Here is a 15438-nt window from a genome sequence, read left to right on the forward strand (position 1 = left end):
GTGCCATATCGGACCGCAAGACCCTACAGCGGATAGTGAGGACAGCAGAGAAGATCATCGGGATCTCTCTCCCCTCTATTGGAGACATCTACATCACACGCTGCATCCGCAAAGCCACCAGCATTGTGGCTGATCGGACACACCCCTCTCACACACACTTCACACTCCTGCCATCTGGAAGAAGGTACCGAAGCATTCGGGCACACACATCCAGACTGTGTAACAGTTTTTTTCCACAAGCCATCCGTCTTCTCAACAAAAACAGACTGGACTGATAATTGCACGCACACACACACACAAACATTATCACTCAGCTCACCTCATCTACCTCAAAACATTGGGACTGGACTGACTAATCAACACAAGCGCAAACACACTGACCTACACTACCAAACTATCGTACACACCAACCTGTAAATGCTCTTTAGCACAATATTCAATACTGGATTACTTTTTGCACTAATTCCTTAATTCTTGCTGCTACGTTAAGGAACGTCTACTGTTTCTCCACTACCTCAACTCATCACCTCAACACCATATTATTATGTTATGTTATGTCGTGTTTATCGCACTTTTGTTGTTGCTCTTGTTTGCACATTCGCACGTGCACTTTATTCTATGTTGTAAAATTATGTTGCCAATCTGTCTTGTCTCTGCTAGCCAGCTAACTAGGCCTCTTAGTTAGCTAGTTTTAGTTTTTCTGTTAATTTATGTTGTAAATCTATGTTGCATGTAGCACCTTGGTCCTGGAGGAACGTTGTTTCGTTTCACTGTGTACTACCTGTATATGGTTGAAGTGACAATAAAGCCTACTTGACTTGACTTGACTTGACACTGTTCAGTCGACTGGTCAAATCCTCTCTCCTTTGACTGAACATTTTGAAAACTTTTTTTTAGTTGTTTTTAGGAGCTGACAGATGTAGTCATCTGCCCAGATTTCAAGAAGGCAATGTGCCTCACTGCTAGACCAAGTAAGACCTCGGTTCACTCACAGAGTAAACCTTGAAGATAATCGCATTAAGGTCGGATCACGTTTGTACCATAAATGAACTGTTTCAGAGTTTGTTAGTTAAGTTAGAACTTACAGACATATGGTTTCCCAAACTTCCCAAACGCTTAGAAAACATGACCAGCAGTAGACACAGAGCTTCCTAGTCTGAGAACAGCGAAAGAACTACTTCCCATCCATAAACACAATGTCCACAAGGTGGCAGTAAGTAACCTTACAACACATACTGCCTGAGGCAGCCAGTAATACCAAGTCAGTGTCCTGGTTGCTTCATTTCATTACAGGTGTGCTGTAAACTCATTGTAATATCATTTAATCGGTTATTTCTAATTTGATTACAAGCTAATGGTGAAGGTGTCCTTTTCTAAACTTGTGAACAAAAGTGCAATTAAAGAGGAGGAAGGACAATGCATTTATGTCGCCTTGATCCAGCACAAAGCCAATGTGTTTGATCTGCTCAGAGGTCTTGGTAATTAAAATGAGCGGCAATGTAAAACATGACTATGTATCAAAGCACAGCCATTTTGAGACACAGGTGGGTGAGGGGCAGTTATATGGAAATCCACCACACTTTCCCTGTAGTGTTACGGATTAGCAGTTAGCAGTTCCGGACATGCAGTAAAACTGTGGCAGTGGGCGTGGTAAAGACAGTGGAGAAGAAAATGCCCACCGGTGGCAAGGTCACCAAGTCAGCTCAAATACCTCAGAAGGCCAAGTGGACATGGTGCAGGGCAGCCAAGCTCAGTGTCACAGGAGACGGCAGGGTGTACCGGCGCTCTGCTCTGATTGGCCACTGGAGTCGCTCTCTTAGACGCTTACCACCATGCATCGCAAAAGTACCAGAAGGAAATAGTGGCACTGTTGCATATATGCAGTCTGCAGTATTCCTGTCCTGCAAATTCATTCCTAAACTTTTCAAAATGAAGGGGTATCAGGTAAACACAGTTTTACTCCCACGTTCTGCAGTTGTCATTTTCTATTTTGCCTCTTTACTTTCTTCTAAACACCTGCATTCATCCAATGTGACACCTACACATTTAAAACAATAAAGGTGTATAAATGGTTCACATCTGTGATGCAAAGTATATTTTTGGAATCCCATGACCTTGCATAGGACAAGTAGGTATGAAAAATGAATGTATGTGGGGTTGGTCTGTATGGGCAAAATTCCAGAGCCAAATTTTAATCCCAGTCCAGCCCTGGACCCAACCATGCATGTTACATTCAAACCAATCGACTTCAAACGATTTAAGATGATCATTATAGCAATTTTTTTCCTTTTTTTTATGTCTCAGGCAGATTACTATCTGATGACATTTGTATATTTATAACCTTATAACATAATAATGTATAAGGTAATAAAATGGATAGCATCACTACTGAATTTTATTGACTTTCAGAATACAAATTCAGAGCGAGAGCGCACCGGAAAACTACTGTGCTCTAACTGAACATTAGTACTGAACAAATTAAATCACTGAAATGTATAATTCAAACACAATAATACAGTACAGTGCTGTACATGAGTCAATCTTTGTCAGTTCCTTTTGGCTTCCTTTCCCGCCATGTTCTCTGTGCTCGCCGCATTACCGCCAGGGGGCTCGCCAGCAGCAGACGGGTTACCGCAAGGCAGAGTAGGCTTATCTAGGTAAAGTTTAAAAAAAAAGAATGAACATAGATTTAATATATATAAAAAAAAATAATAAAAAACTAAAAAAAAATTCTGTCCCAAGTTTACAGTTAATAACACATTTTATTTGTAATTGTCCTTTACTGATTTTTAATCTGTTAATTGTATTTTAATTATCATTTTTATGGGCAGTGTGGTGGCGCAGTGCTTTAGCACTGCTGGCTCACAGCAATAAGATTCTGGGTTCGGTCCCGGGTCCTTTCTGTGTGGAGTTTGCACTCTCTCCCTGTTTTGGCCGGGGGCTCCGGTTTCCTCCCACAGTCTGAAAGCGTGCAGGATAGGTTGAGTGGTGAGTCTGAAGTGTGGGTGTGTTGGCGACTGCCCAGGGTTGGTTCCTGCCAGCACCCATTGTTCCCAGGATAGGCTCTAGTCCCCCTTGCAACCCCAGTTGGGATTAAGTGATTTCAGAAAATTGATGGATTATTTTTACTACCTAATTCTCATTTCTTGTATGCAAGTTTTCATGTTATCTTTATTTATATTTTTTATTACATGTGTAGTGCATATTAATCCTTTATTTCCTCTATTACAGGGGCGTCATATTCCAGTCCTGGAGGGCTGGAGCCCTGTGTCGTTTTTCCTGTTCTACCACAAATGATTCAGCTCAAGAGCTGTGTGGTAATCAGCACAGGCAGGTGAATCAGGTGTGTTAAATGAGGGGAAACCCAAACATGTGTAAGGCTCCGGCCTCCAGGACTGGAGTTTGACAATCCTGCTCCATTAGAAAGCCCTTGGGTCAACTCCTGTTGTTTTAAAATGTGCTATACGTAGTGACTTATACAAATAAATTGACTTTTGACTAAAGAGACCAGAAAATGCATGTCATGGGGGACACTTGGAGTTACTTCAGGTTTTCCAAACTACTTTAAAACCGAAAGGCTCCTGTGTTTGGCTAAATAATTCAGTTCCTCTTGTGCTTTGACTGGTTTGTTTCCTTGATTGAAAGACACATCCAGCTGTTTCACATTAACATTAGTGACACATGATGGATTATAGGAGACTGACTAATCAATATGCAGCAAGATCTCGGCGCTAAAGTGAAAGCCAGGTCCTTTTATTTGAAATGATAGTTTACAAACCCAGTCATAGCTTAAAGCGCCCTCCTGAAATGCAATTTATGGTCACCTATTTTTTTTTTTACCAAACTGCTTCAATAAATAATTCATTCGTATTTGTTGGGCACTAATGCATCAACTGAACAACGAAATGTATACAATGCGCATAAGTACAAAGCTTCAGATTTTGTAACTTTGCCAACGTGCGTAAAACGTGACATAAACTGCGTTTCTAAATGTCAAATCAGATTAGAAAAAATACTATAGCTTGCAGCTAGAGACCTGCGCGGGACGGATTTTTCAGTCCCGCTCCTGCCCGCTCCCGCAAGATGCTGTCCCGCAAGATGCTGTCCCGCTCCCGCAAAAAATATATATTATTTTCTCCCGCTCCCGCCCGCAGTATTCAAGTTTTATCCCGCAGGTAAACATATAAGTAGCTTTATTTTTACCGCTTCTTCCCGCTACTATTTGTTTCACTTGCTTCCCTTTCAAATATATATAAAAAAGAAAAAATGTTTAGTTTTATTTGAGTTTAATTAAATGGAATGATGAACATGGACACGAACGAGGAACTTTTCAGAACATGCCATCCCGTCCAAGCACCAGGCTGATCCCTTCTTGGGGTGTCCGGTTAGTTCCCCGGCACTCAGAGCGCGGCAATTGTAGTTTCTGTAGACGATTCGCCTGTAAATTATTTTAATTTAGTCGTTCTTGTTGCTTTTGTGCAGTAGATAAATGAGTATTTGTTTTTAATTAATTAATTTTAAGAATTTCATTTTGCGGGAGTCCCGCGATTAATTCTATTCTCCCGCAACCCGCACGTACATGACGACCTCACCGCCCGCACCCGCCTATCAAATCTTTTCCCGGGCCGCACTTGGTGAGCAATTGGGTCTCGCGGGTGCGGTACTCCCGCGGGAGTGCAGGTCTCTACTTGCAGCCTGCCTTTAATGAGATTTTGGTTACGCTGAATTTCGTGCAGGTTCTATTTTATTCAGTTAGTTGGTTTAAATAGGCTAGTGCAGGAACATCAGTTTCATTATGTTACAGACGACATCAGTAGTCCCTACATACATGGACCGCCCCCGATTACATTTTTGCTCTCTGCATGAATATACTATATAGGGATGTTATGACCTGCCGAATGGTCTCACTAACCCTTGCGCCTTTTGTGTCAAAGGATCATCCTTTTACGCACCGAAATGCCAACCAAAGGATTTGTGCGTAAAAATCGTGGACGCACTCCAGCCCGGGCAGGTGAAGACAGCGGGGTTTCAAAGGGAAACGGTACAAACAGTCCGATCGAGGACGAAGGAGCGAGTTCCGCTCCACCTCGCTCGCCTCGTGGTCGCCACAAACAATCGAACAGTGTCCGAGATCCCTGTGAGAAGAATTGCTTGGAAAAATCTCCTTCTCCACTTTCGAAGACAACGGGTTGCGCATCGAAGAGCCGTGCTGCCGAGACTGATGTACACCAGGTGCTTTCAACGACACTGGGCAAGCTGAGGATTCGCAAAACTACCCGATCGGAATCTACCGCCGTTATTAACACCATCGTGGAAAACATAATCAAATACTTTAAAAATCGAACCGATTGCTTCAACCAAGTTACAAGTTTGCGCACTGGAAGCTACTACGAGAATGTGAAAGTAAGTAAAATGTAGCTGTAACGAAAAATAGACCATGCAGTTATAATTGCAACTGGAAACAGCGGACTGAACTCTACTCTTCCAATGGCAAACTTGTATGATATGCTGCGTGAACGATACAGCTATAGGTAATAATAAATATTATTATGTAATTTTCCGTGTGTATATGATCTTAATATCCGAAGGCTCCATAAATTGTAATTAATGTGAACTTTGCTACTCTGACTTGGATTTGTAGGTATTTATACCTGTACTGTATATGCCTACTGCAGAAACAATTTGAAAACCCATATATTAAAATCATTTAAATGTAAACGTTTGCAAAGAATAGTAAATATTTAACATTTCCCCGTACTTTTTAGCTGCCATGAACGCAATCAATTTGCAATATATTTTACTGTATGGAAAAGGATAGATAATTTTACCTCAAGAAAAAGGTATCATTTAACTCAATTTATTTTTTCGTAACAAAAATGGTAAAGATATTAATACAATACAAGCCGTTAAAGAAAGAGACCACACTCTGCTTCAACGCGGTTTTATTGGAAGTCCGCATACAACACAGACGCGATTCTGCGTGCTGAAGGCTACACTGAGCAGCAGGTTGCTTCCCAGTTCAAAATTTCTAAGACGACAGTATACAAGAATGAACTGAAGCAGGAGACATTGGGAGCGACCAGAAACCAGCCGGGTAAAAGGTGACATTCTAATGCCAGAGATGATAGTTGACTTATCTGGCAGTTTCTCATGAATCTGAGGGTGACATCAAGTGACCTTCTAAAGGAATGGGAAACGTTAAGTGCAGGTGTGAGGTGCACTGTGAGGACAGTTCATATCAGGCTCCTAGAAGTAGGAGTGAAGTCCCATAAAGCAAGGAAGAAGCCCTTCATTAATGAGAAACCGAGAATAACTAGGCTGCTGTTCGCAATATATATATATATATATATATATATATATATATATATATATATATAAATATAATTCACAGACACACACCCATAAATTGAGATATGAGTGAAACAAAAACACTGTTGGGGTCTCTTTTTTTCCATCGCTGTATATATACATGTACGTGTGTGTGTGTTAGTTGTATGTTAAATAAAATTTGCCTAAACACATCATAAAGAAATGTTTATTTGTCCATTTTGATTCGGTTTACTGCCAATTGAAAATTTTGAATTCAATTTAAACTGCATTCAGGGTCTATTCTTTTTTTTTCAGCTATAACAATGTAAACCTGTACTTGTATTTAATATTTAGTTGCGAGCTTGGTATCCAGTTGGCATATTAATTTTTCTCTTAGGTCGGCCAGCCTGACGAGTTTGACGTGATTCTGGCCATCCGGGTGCCAAGCGTGGACCTCCGTCCGTTCGGCGACGATGGCGCCTTCTACAGCGTGGCGGTGAAGAATACGCGAAGGCACCTTCTCACTGACTTTTTGCAGGGGGACGGGATCGTGTCTGCTAGTGAAATGCTGGCTAAATTCAGGGCTCACGTGAAAAATGCCCTGAAGAGTACCGCAATGACAGGTGGGTCGCCATGCCGTATTGAGGGCGGGCGTTAAGTAAGGATGCATCTGCAAAAAATATTTTTTACTTAGTATTTAAAATAATGAATTTTATAATGACCATCATTCGTGTGCTCAATTTAATAAATTCTTCGCTTTATAATTCAAACTGCTTACTTTTGCGCGATCTGTTGAAATTGATATTTTAAGCTTATTTACATGGAGAGCTGAATTTTCTATAATCTGTGTTCTCTTGGGAAGACTTTCTATTAGCATTTCACAAAAATACAGAACAAAACCTGTGAAAGTTTTTCTCACTGAACTTGTGCGTACTTATGTATTGCTTTTTTCTTTCAAGATGTGCAAGTAGAGAGAAAGAAGAAGGGAAGCCCAGCGGTGACCCTCCTGGTGAAGGAGAATGGTCTACAGATCAGTCTGGATGTCGTGCTTGGCCTGGAGGTCCATTCCGCCTGGCCGTCTTTCACTAAGACTGGCTTCCTGATCGAGAAATGGCTCGGTACCAAGGTGAAGAAGGATTTCAGATTCAAACCTTTCTACCTGGTGCCAAAATATGAAGGGAATGGGAGTGATGCCCTGGATGGAATCTATGCCAAAGGTACCCTTTGCGCGTCGGTTCATTAACGTGAAATTACGAAATACTATGTAATCGTTTAGGGGTAGATTCTCACACCAAAACTTTTTAAAAGAGCGTAAAAAGTTGTGATTTTGACAACAAGCAAAACGCGGAACATGCCCTATTTCATTTACGTTATGAACCTAATTGAAATAGAATCGCTTTTATTTTGAAAATGAAAACAGCTGTATTCACTGCAGCCACTGCTCTTTTGAGTCACTTTTTAACGCTGAACGCACTGGCTGCGTGGCGTATGCGTCACGAGGTTGGCGTGGAGCCGTGCGTTTGTCCACACCGCCCAAGCTGCTGCGGTGCTGCTCTGTCTTCCATCCATCCATTTTCCAAACCGCTTATCCTTCTGGGTCGCAGGGGGTCCGGAGCCTATCCCGGAAACTACGGACACAAGGCGGGGAACAGTGTTGCCAACTTAGCAATTTTGTTGCTAGATTTAGCAACTTTTCATACTACCCTAGCAACTTTTTTTTCAAAAAGCACCTAGCAACAAATTTAGCAATTTTTAACATTCATTTGGCTACTTTTAGCAATTTTTAAAAAGTGACTCAAAAGAGCAGTGGCTGCAGGCTTCACTCAGTAGAGTGCGGGGGTGGGGCTACATAAGGTCTAAACAGCCAGGCACAGCTGCAGCAGCAAAATTTGTTGGCTGAGTGCAACAGCAGTAGCACACATTTCACATTTTTAAGTGAATTAATTAAGAGTAACCACAGTTAAAATTTAGTTACTGTAGCTGCTCATTAATTTTGAACTGAACATGTCTCAATCGAAATTGTACAGCCAGAAATACAGAAAAGAGTGGGAGTCTGTACCTGAATTTAAAGGATGGCTGAAGCCAGTACCTGGGGATGACTGCCGAGCATACTGTGCATACTGCAAATCAGATATGCATGCAAAAATGTATGACATTAGAAAACATTGTGCTAAAGCAAAGCATATAAATAAATCAAAACCATATAACCCTGCAAAGCAGTCTACTGTACATTACCACAGCTAGTTAGGAAAGTGGATAACTGCAAAAGTGCAGAAGCTGCTATGGCAATGGCCATTGCGGAACATTGTTCACTGCTAGCATGTGACCATTTAGGTATGGCTTGCAAAGCTGCCTTTTCAGATTCTGTGGCAGCAACAAACTCCCTCATGCATCGCACCAAATGCACAGAAATGATTTAGGGAGTATTGGCTCCTTATTTTCTGAAAATGATAACATCAGATGTGGGGGGTGAGAAGTTCAGTCTGCTTTTGGATGAGTCGACTGATGTCAGTCCTGGGTGTGGTGATTCGGTATGTTTGAGCCAGTCAATTTGAGAAAACATTAATTATTTTGTATACTACATAAAGATGTAGTTTTGAGTTGCGATTACGCAATGACGTCATCACGCAAAGTAATATGTTAATAAGAACCTATTTATTGTGCATCTGGATGTAATGTTTTAATATAATATAATACACGGCGCCTCAGAGAGTACAGACATGACGGGCTTACGCTTGTCAGATACTACGTGATGACGTCACTGATATGCAAATCACATTTAGCTACTTTTCGGGCAGGCTTTAGCTACTTTTCATTGGAAATAGTTGGCAACACTGGCGGGGAACAACCCAGGACAGGGGGCCAGCCCATCGCAGGGCACACTCACACACCATTTATGCTGTCTTACTACATTGAATTTACGTTTGATAATGGCCATCAGTAATGTTAGACTTTAAATTATAAGTAATTTACAAATTTAACAAGGGTAAGATACGTGTGCTTAATTCTAGTAATACTACTAATAGGCCTAATAGATATTATTATAAATACTATACAGCAATTCCTGTATCTTTTTTTATTTTTTTTAAAACCCTTTTTCAGAGCGAGAGCGCACCTGCAAACTACTGTGCTTTAACTGAACATTAGGTAACTTATCGACAGCGTAATTATAGCTACTGGGTTTACAGCTCTGACTATAGTGCACATATAGCCTCCATTTTCTCCTTTGATAACATACAATTAGAAAAATAGTTAATATTTTTCATGTCTATGATATATAGTTTAGACATTGAAACTATAGCGAAAAGGGTCAATTATGTGATTTTCCTGGTGTAATGTCAGTGCAACAGGTCTTTTAACTGTCTATCTTTGCTGAGATACGTGTGGAAAAATAGGCACCACTCTGAGACACTATTAGTGTTTCTCAATACCAGGAACACAAAGATCGTACTTGGTCTTGGCAAGACATATCTTGCTAACTTGCCTCCCAAGAGGTAAAACCAACATCCGGGGATTTTTACTGTCCTCTGTACTTCTGTTCTTAGTATCGGAACTGGTCTGGAATGGGATGGAAGATGACATATATGGGTACACGAACACAAGTACGGTCAAGCACACGTATTGAAAAACACCCTAGATGAGGCGTCGGTGGCACAAGGTGGGGCTGCCCCTGACAGACACGTCTCACCCACTGTGCGGCGGCCGTAATCCGCATGTAACCCTGGTTTCTGGATGCGTGGGTAGCGTGTGCCAGTCTCTCTCTGGGGCTGTGGGTAGTGAACGGGCTACAGTTTCTTCAACGATCGTCTTTAATAATCACCAACACGGCAAAACAGTACTTTCCAACTTTTTTTCCCTGTCGCTCTCCACCGTTCCTCTCTAACCCCGTCCCCCTGTGTACCAGGGCAGATAGGAACTAATAATACGGTTAACCAAGGGAACATACTGAACCTAAATGTAACACATGTAAATATAACCGAAATAATAAAGTGCTGTAACTGATTATAAATAAATTAATATTAAATCTGATCATTCAACATAACATTGTAATGTAAAATAGATATATATTAACCTCAATAAAATTACTGAAAAGCATAATAATAATATAACATAAATCAGTGATATACACTTCATTAAAATAATCCAAAAAAAAAGTGCATTATTTATAAATACAACAGTTCTGCCAATATTACATTAATTTATTGTCAGTCATATGACAGCAATAATAGTATTAAAAACGCCAATAGCGATAGTGTCATAATAATACTAATATGATGCTTCTTGTAGAGGGAAAAAAGAACTAGGCTATTAGGCTACAATGCATTTAATGACCTCGCCTATATCTGTAATTACATGTATTATATTTTTTTTATATTATTTTAATCACACTATAAACACACAAATTCCTGATCCATCACTATTTACACAGCCTTAATGACTCAGGGGGATTGGCTGTGTAAAACACCCACCACATTTATTGCCGACAGACATGGGTTTGTATTCAAGCACCACTGTGTTTATTTTGTCTAATCTTTTTTTTCTATATTGCAACGAAAGCTCTGCTATTAAGTCCACGCCACCCGTTTAATGATCAGTCAACATAGTTGCAAAACTTCATTCATGTTGGCACACTTTTTTTCCCTAAGGAGGGGTTTGCGCACTTATTCATTACTGCGCATCAGATGAAGGCTGTCATTCATATTTTTGCCAGTGACGGTATTCGCGATTTCAGATGCGGTTTAGCACTTATTTCCATTCTGCGATCCAAACATCCGTAGCACAAAGACGAGTGGCTGCTGTGGTGGTGTCTCCACAGATGCCTGGCGAATCTCCTTTTCCCATGTGGAGAAGGACATTTTGAAGTACCACGGCTCTGCGAAGACCTGCTGTGAAGCTGAGGGTACGAAGTGCTGCAGGTACGGCCTCCCGCCCAGTGTGTGAAACCGGCGCAGTGATTACACCATCCTGCTCCATATCAATTTATATATTAAGACATCGCAGCTAGGCTACTTATGTATTGCCATTATTCAAACCAGCAAGGGACTATACCTTTGCACAGGGTGTATGTTCTGAATTCCTCTACTAAAATGTGTAGTTGTATAAATAGGTTAATATTTCTGTGGATGTAAGTGTTGGCCATGTAAGTATTGATAGTAAATATATTTTTAAACATTTTTTCTGATTAATATTTTTAATAATATATTAATGCTTTTTATGTATACATAAAATTATTAGTTATAGCAACACCAGCGTAATGCTAAATCCTAGTAAAGCTCAGCATAAATTTAAAAGGCCCAGATGAGATGAACCTTGAACGTGCGAATCGGAGCTGGAGCCAAAACCAAATTCTGTAACTTCAGTTACTGAAATGCTTGCTATTCCTGAACTGCTTGTAGAAGAGAGTGTCTGAAACTTCTGAAGCACCTGTTGGAGAAGCTGAAGGAGAAGTACCCGAAGGATCTTTCCAAGTTCTGCTCCTACCACGCTAAGACCATGCTGTTCCACGCCTGCGTGAAGCATGTGTATGATAGCGACTGGAAGATGGAGCAGTTGGACTTGTGTTTCCTGCGACTCCTGGAGGACTTTCAGAATCGGCTTCGAGGTGGTTTCCTGCCAAACTTCTTCATCCCCACGCACAATGTTTTGGGTTCAAAGTGTAACCGCAGAAGCTGTGAACTTTTGGCAGAGTATATAGATTTTGAAAAGATCAATATGTTTCCGATATTTTTAGAATGATGATTTGGCCCATGTCAGATGCTCTATGACGTGCCACGTGTAAAGTGAAGCACGTGTATGTATAAAAAATAAATAAATAATAATAATAATTATATATATATGTATATTTATTATTATTATTATTATTTTAATATCTATCTATTTATTATTAATATCTATCTAAGGACTTGTCATTTGTGCATCACATAATGCCCAGTCTGTTTCAAACAAAAACATCCATTCCAAGAATTCCTTTAGAAAAATGGTGTAAGGCGTAAGTGACCACATTATTAACTGGCAAGTCGAATTTAATGGTTGCTGCATTTCTGACAGGCATCCGTTATAGTTTCACACGCACAGGCCCATGGCTGCCGCCATCAGTGCTTCTTTTTCACAAACCACGTGGCATTCATTCCATTTCGAGGATGTGAGTGACCTGTAATGAAAACCTGATTTATTGAAGTGCAATGCGATTAGTTGTCATGCTACAGCACACGACAATGAAGTGTCCCTTCTGCATTTAACCCATATGTGGCAAATTACGCACGAAAATGTTGCGTACGTCCGTTTCCACGCTCACGTCGAGATGTACAAAAACGAAACTTGGCGTACCACTACGCACATTCTCACGGCAGCTCCAGACACAGCGTACATACGTTTCTACTCGGTTTCGTAAACGGACGGCACCCAATGGCAAGTCATTGCTACTGTGGTTTCCCTTTTTAAACTCACAATCATGACGCTGACTTTATCCAATACACCGACATTAATTGTATGTTTACAAATGTACAGCACCTGATTTAATCAATTTGTAACAATAAAACGGTGCAGAAAATGACCGAACTACCATGGCACCTCTTGAGTTATTGGAAGACATCTTATGGAAGAATTAGAAGAGAGCGCGTATTCAGGGATCATAGTGATTTCTTGGCCCATGATGATGACTGGCTTCTATGTCGATTCAGATCTCCAAGAGCAATCCTTTTGGAGCTGTGTGCTGAACTGGGACCAGCATTACAAAGGCAGACGATGAGGAATTGCGCTATATCTGTTCCTTTACAAGTTCTGTCCACTCGCGGGTTCTTAGCCACAGGTGCTTTTCAGCAGGAACTTGCGGACCGATCGGGTATTTCTCAGTCAACACTGAGTCGCGCCATGCCAGCTGTATGGGACAACATAATTGTCACCCAGATATATAAAATTTCCTTACACTGTGGTTGAACAGGCCAACATTAAAGCGTAATTTGCAGTGATATCCGGTTTTCCCAATGTAATCGGAGCCATCGACTGCACGCACATTGAACATAAGAACATAAGAAATTTACAAACGAGAGGAGGCCATTCGGCCCATCAAGCTCGTTTGGGGAGAACTTAGCTAATAGCTCAGAGTTGTTAAAATCTTATCTAGCTCTGATTTAAAGGAACCCATGGTTTTAGCTTCCACTACAATAGCAGGAAGACTATTCCATACTCTGACTACACGCTGTGTAAAGAAGTGCTTCCTCAAATTTGTTTTAAAATGTTCTCCCGCTAATTTCCACTTATGGCCACGAGTTCTAGTATTTAGACTAATATTGAAATAGTCATTTGGCTGAACAGCATCCAGACCCGTTAGAATCTTATAGACCTGAATCATATCCCCCCTTAGTCTCCTTTGCTCAAGGCTGAACAGATTCAGTTCCGCTAACCTCTCCTCGTAAGACATTCCTCTAAGACCAGGAATCATTCTCGTAGCTCTTCGTTGCACCTTTTCTAAGGCAGCAATGTCCTTCTTGAGGTATGGTGACCAAACCTGCACACAGTATTCTAGGTGGGGTCTTACCAAGGAATTATATAAGTGTAACATCACCTCACTTGACTTAAACTCCACACATCTAGAGATATAACCCAACATTCTGTTCGCCTTTTTTATTGCTTCCCCACATTGGCGAGAGTGGGACATGGAAGCATCAACATACATACCGAGATCTTTCTCGTAATCAGCTACCTTTATTTCAGTGGAACCCATAAAATATCTGTACTGTATATTTCTGCTCCCTGCATGGATTACCTTACATTTATCTGTGTTAAATTTCATCTGCCAAGTATCAGCCCATTCGCTAATTAAATCCAGATCCCGTTGAAGCCTCTCTGCTGCTAGATTAGTATCTGCTACCCCGCCCACCTTAGTGTCGTCTGCAAATTTAACCAGTTTACTGTATGTATTCGTGTCAATATCATTAATGTAAATTAGGAACAATAGTGGTCCTAAAATTGAACCCTGCGGTACCCCACTATAAACGGAGGCCCACTGTGACATAGTGCCTCTAATAACTACTCGCTGCTTTCTATCAGTTAGCCAGTTTTTGATCCAAGCTGCCACAGTTCCTAAAATTCCTGCAGCTTTAAGCTTTAACAAGAGCCGTTTGTGGGGGACAACATCAAAGGCTTTCTGGAAATCTAAGTAAATCACATCATAGGCCTTTTTGTGATCAATTTCACTTGTAGCTTCCTCAAAGAACTCAAGCAGATTCGTTAAGCAGGATCTACCTCTCCTAAATCCATGTTGGCTATCCTTTATAATGTTATTTGCATCTAGGTAATCTACCATTTTCACTTGAATTATAGCTTCCATTATTTTTCCAGTAATGCTAGTTAAACTGATTGGCCTATAGTTTGCTGGATTACTTCTATCCCCTTTTTTGAATATGGGTGTTATATTAGCATGCTTCCAATCTGATGGTACCACACCCGCAGATAACGATTTCTGGAATATTAAAGTCAAAGGTTGGCTAATAATATCCCTCATCTCTTTCAAGACTAAAGGTAAGATGCCATCAGGCCCCTGCGATTTATTTATTTTGAGTTTAGCTAGGCTTAGTATCACATCAACCTCAGTTATACATATATTGGTCATAGACGATGCTGTATTCGTATTAATTGGTGGTAAGTTACTTGTGTTCTCTATTGTGAACACCCTTGAAAAATAATCATTAAACTCGTTTACCATATCAATTTCGTTATCAATTATAAGGCCCTTACTATCCTGCAAATTAGTGATTTCAGCTTTTAGTGCTCTCTTGGAGTTAAAATATTGGAAGAAACCTTTACTGTCATGCTTGGCCTCCAATGCAATTTTTCTTTCTACATCCCTCTTTGATAGCCTAATGTCATTTTTTAACTCTGCCTGTAGACTTAGATACTCCTGCTTGATTTTGAAATCATTAGTTATTTTCCAGTTGTGGAACAGAGCCCTTTTCCTCCTGACTTTATTCTTAATTTCCTTAGTAAACCACCTTGGTTGTCGTTTCCTAGATTTAGTTTTGCTGGAAACAGGTATGAAGTCCTCTTGCACTTGCAACAATGTGCTTTTGAAAAATTCCCATGCCTCTTGCTATAAAGGCACCTTCAGAGAACGAATTTGCTTATGTAAAT

The 15438-nt window shown here is 40.5% G+C and overlaps 1 protein-coding gene across 1 annotated transcript; it reads left to right on the forward strand.

Moving 5' to 3' along the window:
• Nucleotides 1-4575: 4575 nt before the first annotated feature.
• cgasa (cyclic GMP-AMP synthase a) lies at nt 4576-12134 on the forward strand. The gene is made up of 6 exons (XM_023824910.1): nt 4576-4634; nt 4935-5403; nt 6707-6932; nt 7269-7526; nt 11126-11225; nt 11706-12134. The coding sequence occupies exons 2-6, from the start codon at nt 4957-4959 to the stop codon at nt 12043-12045; spliced, it is 1371 nt and encodes a 456-aa protein (XP_023680678.1). The 5' UTR covers nt 4576-4634; nt 4935-4956; the 3' UTR covers nt 12046-12134.
• The last annotated feature ends 3304 nt before the right edge of the window (nt 12135-15438 follow it).

This window comes from Paramormyrops kingsleyae, chromosome 20 (assembly GCF_048594095.1).
Source record: "Paramormyrops kingsleyae isolate MSU_618 chromosome 20, PKINGS_0.4, whole genome shotgun sequence".
NCBI classification, from domain to species: domain Eukaryota; kingdom Metazoa; phylum Chordata; class Actinopteri; order Osteoglossiformes; family Mormyridae; genus Paramormyrops; species Paramormyrops kingsleyae.

Excerpts from the sequence above, each read along its gene's own strand:
- cgasa (XM_023824910.1), top strand. The coding sequence starts at position 4,957 with ATGCCAACCAAAGGATTTGTGCGTAAAAATCGTGGACGCACTCCAGCC. Across the intron at positions 7,527-11,125 it reads GGATGGAATCTATGCCAAAG|ATGCCTGGCGAATCTCCTTT; the intron begins GTACCCTTTGCG and ends GTGTCTCCACAG. Across the intron at positions 11,226-11,705 it reads GAGGGTACGAAGTGCTGCAG|AAGAGAGTGTCTGAAACTTC; the intron begins GTACGGCCTCCC and ends AACTGCTTGTAG.